This window comes from Chiloscyllium plagiosum, chromosome 10 (genome assembly GCF_004010195.1).
Source record: "Chiloscyllium plagiosum isolate BGI_BamShark_2017 chromosome 10, ASM401019v2, whole genome shotgun sequence".
Lineage (NCBI taxonomy): Eukaryota > Metazoa > Chordata > Chondrichthyes > Orectolobiformes > Hemiscylliidae > Chiloscyllium > Chiloscyllium plagiosum.
Genome location: NC_057719.1, coordinates 83,820,379 through 83,836,327, shown reverse-complemented (window position 1 = coordinate 83,836,327; position 15,949 = coordinate 83,820,379). Strand labels below are relative to the sequence as shown.

At 41.2% G+C, this 15,949-nt stretch overlaps 1 protein-coding gene across 5 annotated transcripts in view; it reads left to right on the top strand.

Moving 5' to 3' along the window:
• The window catches only part of rad51b (RAD51 paralog B), a 568,881-nt gene that overhangs the window by 411,048 nt on the left and 141,884 nt on the right, over positions 1 to 15,949 (top strand). For all 5 annotated transcript variants that reach the window (XM_043698230.1, XM_043698228.1, XM_043698226.1 and 2 more), the window contains exon 10: positions 9,799 to 9,877. In XM_043698230.1, the coding sequence (XP_043554165.1) occupies positions 9,799 to 9,877 (79 nt within the window). The remainder of the gene's footprint in view (positions 1 to 9,798; positions 9,878 to 15,949) is intronic.

Here is a 15,949-nt window from a genome sequence, read left to right as displayed (position 1 = left end):
CAGGGCATGCGACTGAAAGGTCTAGAACTCTCTTCTCAAAGGGCAGAGATGCAAGTGAAACCTTCAAAATCAAGTTCATAGATATAGTTGTGTAAAGTTATCGTGGCATTTGGAGCAAAAGTAAGAGATGGAGTTGCGGAACAGGTCAACCAGGATTTGATTGAATCAACTTGAGGGGCTGAATGGCCTCTTCTTGTTCCTTATGTACTTAAAATCTGGTAGGATAAGAACATTCAACTTTGTTTCCTTATCATCAGAGTATGTCCTGCAAAGTCTGTAGTCTTGCCTGAGATCGCAAATAGTTGCTTCAAACCTTAATCTTGCAGTCAGTGGATCATAGAAATGTAGCATTTTATATGACAGAATGAGGTCATTTGGCTCAATGTACCTTGTTCCAGCTGTTTGCTGCCTGTTTTTTCTCCACAATCACCTCCTCCTCTCCTTTATGTACTTATCCATTTTTCCCTCAGAGAGGCAACAGTCCCTGCCTCACTAGGGTTTGGGGAGTGCATGTGATGTGGAACATTGTTGTTGTCTGCATGAACCTTTCTCTCAGCTATTGGTCTGCCCATATCATTATTCTGTCTAGCTCACTGCATAATTTGCAACTATTTCCTCTGGCTTCATTGCCTCATCCCAGTTGCAAATTTGACCACTTCGTATTAAATTTCAAAGTTGAGGTCATTTATGTAAATGAAAGTGAATGACCTCTGGGGAATTCAACTCAGCACTTTCTTTCCCCACAGTCCCTGCCTGCACAACAATGACAAGTTGTGTTGACAGCCCTATGACACGATGTTACTAACATCCCAAATGATATTTGACAAAGTCGAAGGTCAACTAAAATTAAACAAACTAAAACTGCGAATTCAGTATAAGCCCTGGAATCGAAGAGGTTTTGGTTCAAGATTAGAAAGCAGCTAGGTGTGCAATATGTCACAGACTACATTATATCAAAGATAAGAGTGCATGTATTATTCTTCTCTAGAGAAGAAAAGGCATAAAATGATCTAACAGAGGTCCTTTAAAACTAAAATTTGGTTGAAGCAAGTAGTTGTCCTATGGATTGTAGGTAGTAAATTCTTTTGTCCTGCCATTGTCACTGTGCCTTTAGGTAAATGAGCCTTAAATTTGGGAATTATCTCCCTAAACCTCGCCACCTTTCACTTTTCCTTTAAAACAAACTGTAAAACCTATTTCCTTGACCAAATATATAGTCTCCTGACCTAATGTTGTCTCACTTGGCTCAGTGTCAAATTTTACTTGTTGATCGCTCTTGTAAAACACTGGACAATATTTTATAATGTTCAAGGTACTACACGAATGCACCTTATCGATTTGAATGAAGAGGATTAGAGGCTGGGTTAGTTATCAAGTATGAACTGGGGGTCACCATGGCATGCGTTAGGCTATGGATGTCGGATTTGTTTAGTGACATACCACAGGCTCTGCAAACACTCCTTATTTCTCTGGAGTAACAGCTACCAAAGCAATTCTCAAGGAAAATAAATCTGGCCAGTTAAGACCATCAATCAGAGTAAACCAGTTTTCACTTGGTATGAAACAGAAGAAAATACTGGGGGGAGATAAGTCAGCCAGTCTGAGGCATATGTGGGGAGAGAAAGACTGCATGTTTCAAACCATCTTTTCACACTACTTCAGCATTTTCTGTGTTTATTTTCAGATTCGATAAATTGAATGGGTTAACTCAGAAGTTAGTCAGTTCTTGTTAACTGCAGCTCAGTTGGTCACATTCTCAGTTCTGAGTCAGGACGTCGACTCAGATTTCATCCTTGAGGCTTGAGCATGAAAATCAAGGCTGACGCTTTAGATCCGCACTCAGGGAATGTTGGCGGTGCTGCCTCAAACTAAAGCCCCCTCTTTTCTCTCATGTGCTGAAAAGATCCCATTATACTGTTTTCACCGATGAGGGGCCTGAGCAATATTTATCCCTCATTTGGCATCAAATTACCTGGTTATTATCATAATGCTGTTAGCGCTACATGCAAATTTCTTGCCACGTTTCCTAAATTATATCACTGACTACACTTCACAAGTACGTTATTGGCTGTTAAGCTCTTCAGGATGACCTGAGATTGTGAAAGGTGTCAAACAAGTGTTAATGCAAACACAAGAGCCCCTCACTTCCACCTATATTGTGGTTGACAGTGAAGTCCGAATGATTCGTTAACTATGTGACAATGGCCTAATTTACTACATAAGGAACTTGGTGTACCTAGTGTCGTGATTACTCTCCTTTACTCTTTGATTAGCAGGCAAGATTGAAGTCTGTGGGATTGGAGGTTGTGTGTTGAAATGTATAGAAAACTGGTAGGCCAGCAAAAAACAAAGAGTAGCAATAAATGTATTTATTTCCAAATGGCAGGGCGGGACTAGTTGGGTACCACCGAGATCAGAGCTAGGATCAGACTATACTGAAGAGCAAGAGAGTCCCTCCTCGCTACAGACAATCCAAAAAACCAAAGTCTTAAGAAACACTGGCAGGCCATTACGCATGTGCGCACTAAGAGCATGCGTCAAGAGATCATCCTTCATCACCTGAATGCTGACTGGCAATGGGCCTGTTACTTTCTTCACCCAAATGTCACACACTTGCAATCAAGATCACTGGGTAATGTACTGGAGGGCAGAGTTATTGAGGTCAATTGTCGTAACCTCAACTAAATCTGGACAGCCTCAGCAAGAAACGATTTCTGATTTCTGGGCGGCACGGTGGCACAGTGGTTAGCACTGCTACCTCACAGCGCCAGAGACCTGGGTTCAATCTCTGCCTCAGGCAACTGTCTATGTGGAGTTTGCACATTCTCCCTGTGTCTGCGTGGGTTTCCTCCCACAGTCCAAAAATGTGTAGGTCAGGTGTATTGGCCATGCTAAACTGCCTATAGTGTTAGCTGAAGGGGTAAATGTAGGGCTATGGGTGGGTTGCTCTCCGGAGGGTTGATGTGGACTTGTTGGGCCGAAGGACCTGTTTTCACACTGTAAGCAATCTAATCTAAAGTCCTGTTTCTCTGTGGATGGTCATTCAATGAAAATGAACAGAAATCATAAGGAAGGGCAGTGGTTAGTACTGCTGCCTCAGTGCCAGGGGCCCAGGTTCTATTCCACCCCCTGGTGACTGACTGTCTGTGTGGAGTTTGCACATTCTCCCCGTGTCTGCGTGGATTTCCTCACGGTGCCCTGGTTTCCTCCCACATTCCAAATATGTGCATGTCAAGTGAATTGGCCATGCTAAATTGCCCATAGTTTTCAGGGGTGTGTAGGCTGGGTGCATTAGTCGGGGGTAAATATAGGGTAGGGGAATAGGTCTGGGTGGGTTACTCTTCGGAGAGTCAGTGTGGACTAGTTGAGCTGAAGAGCCTGTTTCCATACTGTAGGGATTCTAATTCGAAGGGTGAAGAGTAACACAGAAGTGTTCAAGTGCTTTCATAATGGAATAAATTCTCAGAACAAACTTAATATGTGATAAATGACATTTCCACTGGTGGTCTGTACATAACATGTGCTGAACGAAAGTAAGGATTGCAAATGCTGGAGGTTAGAGTCAAGAGTGTGATGCTGGAAAAGCACAGTAGGGTCAGGCAGCATCTGAGGAGCAGGAGATTTGATGTTTTGGGCAAGAGCCCTTCATCAGGAATGTGTGCTGAGCCATGCAGTTCCAGAGAGCCCTAGATTCAATTGCGAACTGCCTTTAACTTGCTGAATTCAATGTGGATGGCAGCACTTATAATACTTTGACGGACCTTAATGATTGGGCTGAGAAAAATACAGCTAAGGATCCACTCTCGATAGCTGTTCAGTGACAGTATGTTTCACAATGTGCTTGTGAAATGTTCTAGAACATAGAACATTACAGCGCAGTACAGGCCCTTCAGCCCTCCTATTACACAGACTTGCGAAACCAATTTGAAGCCCATCTAATGTATACTATTCAATTTTCATCCATATGCCTATCCAATTACCATTTAAATGCCCTTAAAGTTGATGAGTCTACTCCTGTTGCAGGCAGTGCATTCCATGCCCCTGCTACCCTCTGAGTAAAGGAACTACCTCTGACATCTGTCCTATCACCATCCGAGGAAAAAGGCTCTAACTGTCCAATCTATCTAACCCTCTGATAATCTTCTATGTCTCAATTAAGTCACCTCTCAACCTTCTTCTCTAACAAAAACATCCTCAAGTCCCTCAGCCTTTCCTTGTAAGGCCTTCCTTCCATATTAGGCAATATCCTAGTAAATCTTCTCTGAACCCTTTCTAAAACTTCCACATCCTTCCTACAATGTGGTGACCAGAACTGTACATGATACTCCAAGTGTGGCCACACCCAAGAGTGTTATACAGCTGCAGCATGACTTCATGGCTCTGAAACTCAATCCCTCTACTAATTAAAAACTAACACACTGTATGCCTTCTTTATAATCCTATCAACCTGGGTGGCAACTTTGAGAGATCTAGGTACATGGACACCAAGATCTCTCTGTTCATCTTCACGACCAAGAATTTTACCATTAACCTAGTACTCTATTCCTGTTGCTCCTGCCAAAGTGAATCACCTCACATTTTTCCACATTAAACTCCATTTCCCACCTCTCAGCCCAGCTGTCAGCTTATCTATGTCCCTCTGTAACCCACAACATTCTTCGACACTATCAACAACTCTACTGACCATAGTGACATCTGCAAATTTACTAACCTATCTTTCTATGTCCTCATCCAAGTCATTTCTAAAAATGACAAACAGCAGTGGGCCCAAAACAATCCTTGAAGTACACCACTACTGAACTCCAGGATGAATATTTACCGTCAACCACCACCCTCTGTCTTCTTTCAGCTAGCCAATTTCTAAGGTAAACCGCTAAATCACCCTCAATCCCATGCCTCTGTATTTTGTGCAATAGCCTACCATGGGGAACCAAGTGCATTACTGAAATCCATACACACTGCTTTACCCTCATCCATCTGTTTGATCACCTTCTTAAAGAACTCCAATAAGATTTGTGAGGCATGACCTACCCTTCACAAAACCATGCTGACTATCCCTAATCAACTTATTCCTTTCTGGATGATTATAAATCCTCTCTCTTGTAACCTTTTCTAACACTTTATCCACAAATGAAGTAAGCCTCACTGGTCTATAATTACCAGGGTTGTCTCTACTCCCCTTCTTGAACAAGGGGACAACATTTACGATCCTCCAGTCTTCTGGCACTATTCTTGTAGCAATGACAACATAATGATCAAAGCCAAAGGCTGTACAACCTCCTCTCTGGCTTTCCAGAGAATCCTTGGATAAATCCCATCCAGCCCAGGGGACTTATCTATTTTCACACTTTCCAGAATTGCTAACACCCCCTCCTTGTGAACCTCAATCCCGTCCAGTCTAGTAGCCTGCATCTCAGTATTCTCCTCAACAACATTGTTGTTTTCCAGTGTGAATACCATCAAAAAATATTCATTTAGCACTTCCCTTATCTCCTCTGACTCCACTCACAATTTCCCACTACTATCCTTGACTGGTCCTAATCTTACTCTCGTCATTCTTTTATTCCTGATATACCTATAGAAAGCCTTACGGTTTTCCTTGATCCTATCCGTCAATGACTTTTCATGTCCCCTCCTGAAATGACTATTATTTATTATCCATCCCTAGATTAGTTCGCAAGATGTGGTGTCACTGGCAAGACAATTGCCACTCATGGTCATCCTTAAGAAGGGTGTTGGAAGCTGCCATCTTGACCCTCAGCAGTTTGTCTGGTGAAGGTAACTCCCAAAAGTAACAAGTTCTCAGACTTTGAACCACTGACAATTTGTAAGTGATGGAGTTCATGGGCACCTGCTAGCCTTTAGGTATAAGAGGACTTTGAGAGATGGTATATTGTACATGAGAGAGAGAGAGAGAGAGAGAAAGAGTGGGCGGCACGGTGGCACAGTGGTTAGCACTGCTGCCTCACAGCGCCAGAGACCCGGGTTCAATTCCCGCCTCAGGCGACCAACTGTGTGGAGTTTGCACGTTCTCCCCGTGTCTGCGTGGGTTTCCTCCGGGTGCGCCGGTTTCCTCCCACAGTCCAAAGATGTGCAGGTCAGGTGAATTGGCCATGCTAAATTACCCGTAGTGTTAGGTAAGGGGTAAATGTAGGGGTATGGGTGGGTTGCGCTTCGGCGGGTCGGTGTGGACTTGTTGGGCCGAAGGGCCTGTTTCTACACTGTAATGTAATGTAAAAAAAATGTAATGTAATGTAATGTAGTGATGCTGAGTAATGTCTAGACTCACACATGATACATGGTGACTTTGAAAATTACAGATTTTTGGCAATTTGAACCAGGAGGAGGCATTAACCTGAGTCCGATTGGAAAAATAGAGAACTGAGAGTAAAGAGTTCGAACATTTCTACTCGATCTAGGACTCATCAGCCAAGTTCACCCACTAATGAGGCACCAGTTAGTTTGTGAGATGTAGAAATCTGACTTGACCTTGTGATGCAACAGGAGCTGTTAACTCCCAAAGGAAATGCACATTCTGAGGCTTTTATTTTTCCATCTAAAATATAAATGGCATTGTACCTGCAGAGACCTCAAGCAGAGCAAGTCAAGCAGCTAATCCTTCTTCTGTTGTATATGTGGGAACCAGATGTTGCCCTGACCCCCCCTCCTCAAAGTCTGGAATTGCCTCTCGCTGGCAAATGGATGGCATTCGGCACTCAACCAATTAGGACTAGAGAGAGAGAAGGCAGGAGAACGAAACAAGGAAGGCTTGTCAACACATCCCTTTGCAGTGAAGAGACCTTAGCCATGTTTACTCTGTGCTGAGATTAGAGTTAAGAATCACAGTTCAGTATTAAGAAGCTAGTGGTTGACCCCTCCCACTGTGGTTCAGTTGACAAAGGGTGTGAGCCAAAGGTTTCGTGATCTTTCAGCACCCTTGCCTCAACACAGTGCAAAATCAATCAAAGTAGTCACTTTGATCACTTTTGACTGGGTGTGCAAACCTGGCCATTGAATGTACACAGGATTAAGCTCTGTGATACCAGTCCTAGTTTAATAGCCTGCTAGACCACACTATTTGGCAGGAATTGATTGTATTGCTCTTGAAGTATCCTGTTGACATTCACCGTTGAGGTGTGTACACACGAACAACAATCATTTGGCTGGCGACTGAGCTTGTGTCCTTCGAGTAGCACATGATCTTATTGGGGCGTTGAAATGATTAACCGATTTGGTAGGCAGGATAGACAGAAACAGTTCTATCCGGTGGGGAAGTCCAGAACAAGGGGACATAACCTTAAAATTAGAGGCCACTCAATGAGTGATGTCAGGAACCACTTGGGTTCACACAAAGGGCAGTGGAAATTTGGAACGAATAGCTGGGAAGGCCAATTGAAAATTACAAAACAGATTAATAAATTCTTTGTATTAAGGGATGCATGTGGCACCTGAGTGCTCTCTTTATAGAAGCTTAACTTAATAAACACTAGACCAAGATGCGAAACAGACTTCAGACTAACAAGTGGTTTATTTAAAGATACGTGAACTAACAGTAAATAGTTGGTATAGTACAATATGTTTTCCTCTGGCAAAACAGTAGCTTATCTCCCACTGCATCTCTTTAGAGTTAAGACCGCTAAGATAATTTTTCTCTCCTAACCCTTCAACTTTAAATTTGAGATCCTCTGACAAATTAACAGATACTCAGTGAATCAGAGAGACAGAGAGAGAGAGAGCCTGAATCCTGATCTCTCAGTGGCGTCATCATGACCCAAAGAACCATTCAATCAATGCATATGTTTAAACATCATCCATGATTGGCAAATGCTTGCATTTATGTATCACCTTTTATGTAAAACACATTGTGTTTCACAAGAGCCTAATCAAGTATTTAGCTGAAGGAGGAGATAATGTTTTTAAGGCAGAGATAGATATTTTTGTGATAAGCACGTAGGTGAAATGTTATCAGGGTGAACAGGAATGTGGACTCATCATATCAGCCATGGCCTTATTGAAGGGCAGAGTAGGTTCAATGGCCTGTCTTTCACTCCTGCTCCTAATTCAAATGTACATATGTACCAATAATAAAAGCCTTACATTTGTTTAGTGTCTCAGGAAGCCCCCATGTCTTTGTAGCCTATGAAGTATTTTGGAAATGATTGTTGGAATGCAGGAGGTTTTGGAATGGGTGCCCAAAAGCCTGGGAAACAGTTTGTGACTTTAGGTATAAAATGTAGCAAGAGGTTGCTATTGATGCAGAAAGGTTCAAGAAAAAAATGTGGATTTTGTGACCCAGACAGCTGAAGGCACAGCTGCCAATGATACAGCGTTGAAATTTGAGGATATGCAAGAGGCCATAATTGAAAGAATGCAAAGAATTGATGACACTGAATCTGGAAAGAGGTCAAGAGAGGTAATGCACAGGTAGAACTCCATGTCGTCTGCATTAACATGGAAAGTGATCCAACGTCAGTGGATGCTGTCAACGAGATGTGAGATGAGGAGGAACCAAGAATGGAATCTTAGATGATTACGAAGGTATCAGTGTGGATGGGAAGAGACGTCTTGAAGGAAGATACATAGGTTGTATGTGTGTTCAGTCCAGCAAAGTGCATTACTTAGTTAATTTAGTAAGACTATAATAATAGTTGATATGAGGAATGAAAATTTCACAGTCTGAATTGGGAAATATTCTGAGAGGTTGGATTAAGGTGCTGAGTGACAGCAACTTGAAGCTCAGGTTTTTGCAAGACATTTTGTTTACTCTCTAAGCTAATGCCATACTTGGTTTGAGATGTGTACAATGGGCATTGTAGAGGAAGCTTCCTTATAACTGGTAAGGTACTTGGCCAACCATGAGTTGTCCAGGGCGGCATGGTGGCACAATGGTTAGCACTGCTGCCTCACAGCGCCAGAGACCCGGGTTCAATTCCCGCCTCAGGCAACTGTCTGTGTGGAGTTTGCACATTCTCCCCATGTCTACATGGGTTTCCTCCCACAGTCCAAAAATGTGCAGGTTAGGTGAATTGGCCATGCTAAATTGTCCATAGTGTTAAGTGAAGGGCCAAATGTAGGGGAATGGATCTGGGTGGGTTGCTCTTCGGAGGGTCGCTGTGGACTTGTTGGGCCGAAGGGCCTGTTTCCACACTGTAAGTAATCTAATCTAATCTACATTCTGCATAGAGTGTTTCAACAGTTTATTACATGAAAGGTCCATATCACGCCTAACCCTCATGGTAAACAGCACATGCAAGTAACCTGCTCCCACACTTAGCGAGTTTTGAGAAGATTTGTAGCTCAGGTTGAGGTTTTGGATGTAGGTTTGCTCGCTGAGCTACAAGGTTCATTTCCAGACATTTCGTTACCCTACTAGGTCACATCCTCAGTGGGCCTCAGGCGAAGCAATGCTGAAAATTCCTGCTTGCTATTCACCACAGGAAATGACATCACCAACCCAAAGAAACCCAAACATATAAATAGAAAGCAGGAATTTTCAGCATTGCTTCGCCTGAGGCCCACCTAAGATGTTAGCTAGTAGGGTAACGAAATGTCTGGAAATGAACCTTGCAGCTCAGCTTGCTCCCACACACTCTACAGCAAATGTGTTAATACAGTATTCAATCTTGTATTTATTGTGGGCTGCAGAACAGTGAGGATTGGTAATATTTGTAACTACTTGGAAATAAGCAGTGCGAGAGGCAGCCCTATTGCAAGCCTGCTTTCTACAGATTTGTTTTTCTGAAGACTTTCCATTCTGTTTCCTTCAACTCAACATTTTTCTACATTGTTTTGTCACAGATGATCATCGCAAAGTCACCACTTGCTCCATTCGCTGTGTTTATTTTCACCATTCAGAAGGAAGGTCTTGTCCTGCGAGGTAGGAATCTTTGGACAATTTAAAACTCTTAAGCTAGTCTGGCATGTGAAATGGGAAACTGCATTCATAATCAATTGAAAAATATGTGGGCAACATAATTACAAGCAAATATATATTATACGTATGAGGCAGTGTTCTCAGCCCTAAGCAGTAGTACGTACTGTACGCAGGTATTATGCTAATAGAGTTATTAGCTGATCGGAGCATCCTGTAATTCTAATTGGCTGAGTTTGTGTGTCTGTTAATAGCAAATACCAGTTACTGTTCCATGGTTCATTCACCCTTGTTGGGCTATGTTAAACTGGTGAGCAGAAAAGCAAGCCTGATGTATTTGTGTTCGTGCAATGCTCCTAGTTCTACGGAAAGCCCAAGAATGTTCTTCCTTGATCAGTTTGGTCTGAGCTCTACAGCAGGAGGTATTGCTAGGATGTTTTAGGCTGAATTCAAAGTCTTCCAAACTATTTACAGCACACAGATCATTCAGTCAAGTTTTATACTTCACCTTCTAACTCAATTCACCTGCATTCTATCAACAAATCCTTATATTCGTTTCTCCTTCATGCTTATTTAGCTACTCCTTAAATGTACATATCCACCTCAACAACTTGCTTTAGTATCATGTTTCACATTCTAACCACACTTCAGGTGAAGAGTTGTCTTCTGAATTTCTTAGCAGATATTTTAGTAACAAACCTGTGATCCACAGGTCTGACCTCGCTCACAACTGCAAGCATTTTGGTTACAGCTAGTTCTCCTATAACGCCGTAATTGCGAAACCTCACTTCGTGGAAAATTGCTAAATATAAATAATGGGGCCTATGGGAAAAGTGGGGTTGGGGGCAGACCAGCAAAAAATATCAAAAATTTTTGATCCCTCAAAAATCGCCGAAAAGTCAATATAAAATTAAACACAGTACATTTAAAAAATATTGTTTATGCAGGGACAGAAGGTCATCATGGTGCATAAGGTAGACTCCCTCATTTTTTGTTAAACATGCTATATTATATATTTTCTCTTTATGCTCAACACGCTTTATAATATCTAACTTCTCTTCCAGTGTTGTAGCCTTTTTTTGTATTCACCACCCGCAGTTTTATCACCGGGACACTTCTTGCTAACTTCCTTGTCTCTATGCCCTTCCATTTTTTTTCGAAGAAAGGCATAATCTAGGAGTAGTGTACCTTTCACAGACAGCTGCTCTCTGTTCAGTATCTCTCACAGAAAGCTGCTCTGTCAGAAGCTGACATTGGCGCATGCTCAGAATGAAGCGCACGAAACAATCCCTGTTGAAATCGCGCTATTGTGAACAAAGGTAAGCGCTATCGAAAATACCATTCCTTAATTCCTCAGCAACGTTATAAGCAAATCCCGCTGTCGGACTGTGCGTTATCCAAGAACTACCTGTAACCCGTCATGTTCATGAATACCTCCAGGGTTTCCTCTTAGTCATGTCATGACCAAGGAGTGCACTGTAGCTCTAGACCCACTATTCCATGGGGGATGATGTAAAATAAAAGTACTTGTTTCACTTGCCCTGATGAACACCTAAATACCATCTCTATATTAGGTTTAAAACAACCAGATGTACCAACCTGATTTCTCAGTAGACACAACTATTGGTTTAGTATAAACCAAAACTTATTCAGTCAAGAAGTCAGTAATGATGAAATGTTTTTCCTCTTACACATTCACAAAACACAGATGGAAACACACAAAAGTACTCTTCAGGAATATAGAACAAACTTATCTGCAGAGATGGGTTTCTGAAAAATACACTTTGACCAATGGGTTACTCTTGAAGACAAAAGGATAAAGTATAGAATGTTCCAGAGTCTCTTGCTCTGGTGGGTCGCAGTAGTCTGGCTGTCAGTTCTGAAATGCTCCTGATGTATGGTAGTGTGGCTAGTCCTTTGGGGACCACTAGGACTTATAACAGCACACAAACCAACAGCCACCCTCAGACAACAACTCACCAGAACGAAGGACCCGATACCCAGCATGAGCAAAACTAATGTAGTGTACAAAATCCCATGCAAGGACTGCACAAAACACTACATAGGACAAACAGGAAGACAGCTAACGACCCGCATCCACGAACATCAACTAGCCACGAACATCAACTGGACCCAATATACCGGCCACTACAGCGGACAACTGAAACTGACAACAGGCTCCCAAGCACTGAGGATGTCACCTAGACAGGGGACGAAACGTTTGCAACAAAAATTTCCAGCTTGGCGAACAGAACCACAACAGAAAGGATATTACCTGGACTCCAAAAATGGCAAAGGATTGTGGAGGTAATGCCAAGGAAAGCTTTCATGACGAGACTTGGACTGCAGTCGATGCCAGGCAAGTACAGTGTGCCTACTGAGCCGCTGGGACAGAGAGTGTTCACCAAGGGACCTCTCGCTGCAAATGGGTACTCGACCTGGAAAACAAAATGGCAGGCCAATTTGGAGCAATAGGACTATGTTGGACACTAAAAACCAAACATTTTGATGCATACTTAAAGGCGAATAAGGTAGCTGGAAGGCATTATGGTACTGGTTTTCTTGAGTACCATGGGGAGCAAGATATTCATAATTCAACAAGTCTGATGCAACTAGAGAAACCCTAGGAGAAGACCTACCAGGAATTAAATCAAGTCCTGGGGAGTTATCTTGTACCGAAGTCTCTGATGATCGTGGAACGTTTCTGTTTTAATAAACAGATACAGCATGAAGAAGTGTCCATTGCTCAACTCATCGCCGCCTTAAAGAGGTTAGTAAAATATTGCGAATTTAGTGGTTCCTCCAAGGTGCCTTGCCAGACCGTTTGGTTTATAACCTCCAATACGAAGCCATCAAACGGAAGCTGTTAACAAGGGGAGACCTGGATTTAAAGACAGTTTCAAAATTGCTACCTCGATGGATTTACCCACCAGCGAAGCAACACAGATGAATGATTACACGCAGGTGGATAGAGTAGCAAAATTCAGCAGAATCTGGTACCAACCATAGAATGACGACAATGTGGCAAAAGTGGCCTGCTTCTCCATTGAAATATGTTGAATTGTGTGAAGTTACCGTACTTAGACTATGGACATGAATTAAATTACACAAAAGCCAAGTCTTATTCATTATGTTCTCAGAAATCTTGTTGCAACATTACAAGTAGGTAAAAACAAGGACTGCAGATGCTGGAAACCAGAATCTAGATTAGAATGGTGCTGGAAAAGCACAGCAGGTCAGGCAGCATCCGAGGAGCAGCATCACAAGTGCCTAGCAACCTCTTCAACATCAGATTTTAACATTGAGAATTTTGGAGTCTCATTCTTTCAGTAATTAGTTGTTAGAAATTTTAAAAAAGGAAAATTAATAGTAACCCCTTTAGTGTCGTTTATTTTCTTTTAATCCAGTCCTTCTTTCTTTCTCTCCATTTTTCTCTCTGTGCCTGATTTGAATTCATCCGTTCTAATTCACTGTCAGTTCCAAGAGCAGGGACAGTTAAGTGAATATCATGTTACTGACTGTCCCAGAAGCTCTGTTTGATATACTGTTGATAATACCTTCAGCACTCCTCACACAAAACATTTGCATGTGTGTAAGAGTAACTCTAACCAAAGTTAGGGGCTGTTTGATGACCAGGCATGAAATATCCTGGATCAGTGAATTTCCTCACACAGTTCCACAGATGATAATAGATTTCTAACTGCTCCTCTCAAGTACCATGTCTTTGCTGGGGATGCCAAGTCCGGTGGAGTGCATTCCTAGAGGTTTGTCAGTGTTACCATGCAATTAAACAGCCTGTCTTTCCCATCTTTGACATTTTCATAGTTGTGGTACATTGAATTTATCGTTTTCTTTTCAGCTTGTGATCAATATATTTGTGTATGTGATGCAAACTGAATTTTATTTGTATAAATATCATTTATTGCGAATATGGTTTCTTGGATTCTGGCTAGTAACAAACATGGGTCTGAAATTAATAGTTAATGTAAGCATTTCTGTAACTATGGTGATTTCTTTTAAAACAGTTTTGGAGACCTAGCTTTAGAATGAATAGTTTCTTGTGTGCGTATATGGTGAAGCTTTACAACTGCATAAGGTAAACAAGGTCAAGTTTTGAAGATCAGGCAATGTTTTGCTAAAGCTTGAGAGAAATAACTGTGATTAAATGTTATTCTTTAATTTTACTTTGAAGTTTGAGAAGTCCTGTGAAGTCCTTGGAACAAGGCGGCTATATAGATCAGTGCTCTTGAGAAGGGAGGGTGTAATGAAACTGGATTACCTTAGAGTAAAGAGTTAATATTAATTCTAGATTAGAAATGTTGGGATAAAACCCTGAAAAGCTTACCTCAAGCTGAGTCTGTTCAAGTGCAAGTGTATAATAGCTCCAGGAAGAACCCATCTGCTGTCTCAGTCAATAAGTTAAAGTACGAGTGACTTGGCCCTACCCAAGGTGTTAGACACAGGGATTCTGATATGATTACTGTATGAGTGGTATTTTTAGGTACTGTACAAGGTTATGTTTTTGTACTTGAGGTTTTGGGTGCTATAACAATCTGTTGTTTTGCTTAAAAATTTCTAAATGAGTGTTTTAATGGGATTATCTTATTCTGTGTGTTTAAACGCCTTTGAATTTGTGTCATAAATTGATAGGTTGGTTTTATAATTTTTACCCATTTCTTTTGTTAATAAATTTCTGTTTTATTATTAAAGCAGAATTTGCAGCATTGCCAGCTTATGCTTCAGCAAAAGACCACATTGTTAAAAATCAAAACAAAATATGAACTATCCGCTTTCTTACATTAGCATTTTCTTACAGTCCTGCAGCAGAAGTTTGAGTTCTAAAATAAGGAATGTTCGTTATTATTACATACTTTGAGATGTTTAAAAATGCGACGTTACTCGGTCATCTCATGCACACTAATGCCAAATACAAACCCAGATAAAGCAATACAGTTATGACTTATGATTATCTCAGTCTATTTTGTGGAAAGCCTAAGTTTCTCAGATGACTTTATGCTTTAGCTGGTGATCTGGTAAAGAATCTTAGTAATCTGTGAGGTTTCTTGTAGTCGAATTGCCAGGTAGTTGGTTCTCCAGTTAACTCAATGTCAGAACAATTTGTGAGGAATCCTTAGCATTTCCCACTTTTAAAATATTACTCTTTATTATTCGGCATGATTTATTGCTAGTTTGATGGTTTTCTGATCGAGCTCCCTCAGCAGAACAGCTTCTTGCTGTATTTAAAAACTGGCATAGAAAAATGGTTGCCTCGCCATCTGATCTGTTGCAAGTCCAAACATCTTTTCCAAATAAAATGGGTGATTAGGTCTTTTTTTTTACACCTTGTGTTTTGCGCTTTATACCTTAAGAATTCAAGGCAGTAAATGTTTTCATATTTGAAAAGAACCACTTAATCAAAAATGTCCTTGTGATGTCGCTTCAAGAAAAGGCTACATCACAAGGACATCATAAGAGTCACGATCAGTGTGAAAGGTACCTTCTGTTCCTTCTTGAAACAAGAGAGTGGTTTTAATCCAAAAAAGAAGTCAGATGGTTCTTGTGCACCCATATTTTTGCGCCAAAAACAGCGAGTATTGGAGAAGGTCTACTGGACAGAAACAGAGTTAGAGTTTCTCGTTCAAATGACTCTTCTTTAGAACTGAAGGGAGCTTGAATAAGATGGTTTTTATGCTGTTGACAAAGGAGAGGAAGAATAAGTTAAATAAATGGTGAGGGTGCCATAGTAAACGGCAAAGGAAATGCTAATGATAATAGCAGAGGAGAGGTATAGATGAAGAATAGGTGTTAATAGCAGGAGGTCAGCTCTGCTAAGAGCAAACCATGGAAACAAGGCACCGGAGTGGGGGTAATTAAAATGGAGGACACTTTTCAAAGTCAGAAGTTATTGAATTCAATGTTGAGTCTTGGAAGGTATAAAGTCCAATTTTTTGTGGTCATATTTAAAGAATACAATAAAGTTTGAATTCAAAGTATATTGGTATAGTTAATAAACCTTCAAAAAGCAAAATTATTTTTGAATGTCCCTATGACGTTCTCCACGTCTTCACCGAACACTAC